Consider the following 2,597-nt stretch of genomic DNA (forward strand, 5'->3'; position numbering starts at 1 on the left):
ATATTGTATATTTGGGAATAAAATTGTATTTTTTGTAAATAAATAAATAAACAAATAAATAAATAAAAAAATATGACAACGGAATAAGAGAAATAAAGATATACGGGATGGCTTGTCTAATTATTTACCAGTTCCTATCCTAATTTCCTTTCGTGTTTTTTTACTGAGCTTCACGCAAAATCGAATTTCGACAATATGGCTGACAAACATGCGATCTTAGCGTATACGCCATTTTTTTACGCAAACGTCAAAATGGCCTATAACGCTTCGATTAATAACGGTCAGCCGTATTGCTACATGTAAATAAAGTATTTATAAAAATAAACCTGTGTTTTATTTCGTGTAAACTGAGGTTAATTTTTCTGGTTTTTCTTATCAGTTCCGGCGCAGTTTATACCTGGTCGAACGGGAGCCGGCCTACTTATTCTGAACGGATTTACGTTTTACATGAAGAATCATCAGGCACATGGAAAGAAACAGTGGTACTGCTCGTCGAGGGACGTTCATGGGTGTAGAGCTGACGTTATCACGTACAAAGGCGTAGACGGTCGCGATTATATTTCGATATTTCGCGGTCGACATATACACGATCCACCCCGTCTCAGACAATGTCACGACGGACGATTTATTAGGGAAAAAGATGTCTTCAGACAATCGCTTAAATGACTTCAATGTTAATTGTTTTTTTTTTTGTATACAATATTTTTTGTTATATTAAAGATCATGTGATGTAATTAAATGTACTTATTAGGTATATTAACGTGTTTTTGGAAGCATGTTTCTGGTAGGGACCTGCTAGTTTATAGATGGAAATAAATTTTGACGATATTTTAGAATACACTATTCTGGTACATGTAAAGCTTTTATTTTACTGTTTTTGACCTATTAAAGTTGATTTTTAGAAGTTATTTGATACTTTATTATGTTACGTTTATTGATTTTTAATCTAAGCAATAACTTTGTATGTACCGGTATCTGTACTCATAATAAGGTTGAGGTTATTTTTCAGGGATATACTACCTACCTTCGCATCGTTCGGGAAGCATGGTACTTATATTTAAGGACAACAAATACTGGATAAACAATCGTTATCAGAACACAATCAACTGGACCTGCAGAGATCGTAAACGCCTGGGATGCAACAGCTGCGTTCAAACTACCGTCGAGGGGCGATACATCAAACATAAAGGTTTTCACAATCACGAGGACAACTACACGAAGTATAATTTCAATGACTGATATCTACCTAATAGTCTAGGTTTGCCTGTTATCACATCTGTAGAAAGTTATAGCGCGCCAAAAGATTAATAAGGTGCTCCAGTCGAAAACCAAGTGCCAATATTCCATCAGTAACTTCAGCTTTAGCTCGTTATAAGCTACTAATTGTAACTTCAACAACTTAAATAGTAAGCAACTGAATTTTCTATAATTATTAGCGGAATGCTTTCTAGTGCTTATCAATTAACTTTAATGTGGATAGAGTTACAATTATTTATCGTAAATTATCATTCCTTCGATTCGTTCCAGATTTATTATTATTATTAGATTAGTTTTACTTCCCCTTATAGTTGTATAATGTTTGATTAATATAATATGTAAAGTATGGTCTGTTGTAAACTTTTCACTCAGAGACGAATCACATGACGTGGCGCCTTATATGACACGGTCTTCACTCGCCACTTGGAGGGCATGATTATGTCAAATTATAAGCTATTCTACCTGCCTGAGAAAACAGATTAAATGAGAGTCCATTATGTCCACTCAATAAGTCTTCATCATAATAGTTATAATCTGAATATGGTCTGATTTTGTTAATTTTTCGATTTTACTTTAATGACTTAGATGATATCCATAAGATTAGTTTTTTCTTATGACGATGGGATAATTAGTATTCGATAATACTTGTGTAACCTTTTAATGATGCCAAATTGTAATTCGAAGATCAAGAAAAGCGTTATAACGAGTACCAGTAATGATAGTCATGAAATACTGACCAAATATTGGACTGATTGTGTTACTTAAGATTAAATTTAAGCCGTTTCTTGCTTATTAGTCGTAATTATCTGTTATTTATTCGCTATAATCACACGTGTTATATGTATGTGTTCTATTCTAGTTTCTAAAAGGTCTTATACAGCACTTGTTGTATCTATCCATCCGATAGTCTTGAATTTATACGAACATATAAATTCAAGACTAGTTCGAAAATATGAATTACAGAATTAAATAGCTTTTGACACCATGATTCGAAAAACTAGTGTATAGATTCGATCATAGTAAAGTTATCATGAATATTTATCTTAATAATTGTATAATTACAATTATAGTAATTTACTTTAGGGATGATTATGTAACAATTGTAATAGTAATTACTAGTAAATTATATTACACTTGATACCACAAAGTGGTTGTTTCAAATAAGTATTTATTAAGATTAATTTTACGTTTAATGAGCACTGATATATGCATATTATCATATATATATTGGTGTCGATGCTGAACGATTAAATTAAACTAATTTGACGGGAAATATTGCTGTCTCTTTCTATCGTGTAATGTTAAAAAGTGTAGCAAGTCTTTTGTCTCGTCAAACTAGT

The 2,597-nt window shown here is 32.1% G+C and overlaps 1 protein-coding gene across 1 annotated transcript; it reads left to right on the forward strand.

The window, feature by feature from the left end:
* Positions 1 to 372: 372 nt before the first annotated feature.
* LOC125067288 lies at positions 373 to 2,162 on the forward strand (the record flags this gene model as incomplete). Its single annotated transcript, XM_047675790.1, has 2 exons — positions 373 to 538; positions 1,010 to 2,162. Coding segments are annotated over 2 exons (396 nt in total), but the record flags the coding sequence as incomplete, so codon positions are not given.
* Between the last annotated feature and the right edge of the window lie 435 nt (positions 2,163 to 2,597).

Source organism: Vanessa atalanta, chromosome 11 (assembly GCF_905147765.1).
Source record: "Vanessa atalanta chromosome 11, ilVanAtal1.2, whole genome shotgun sequence".
NCBI classification, from domain to species: domain Eukaryota; kingdom Metazoa; phylum Arthropoda; class Insecta; order Lepidoptera; family Nymphalidae; genus Vanessa; species Vanessa atalanta.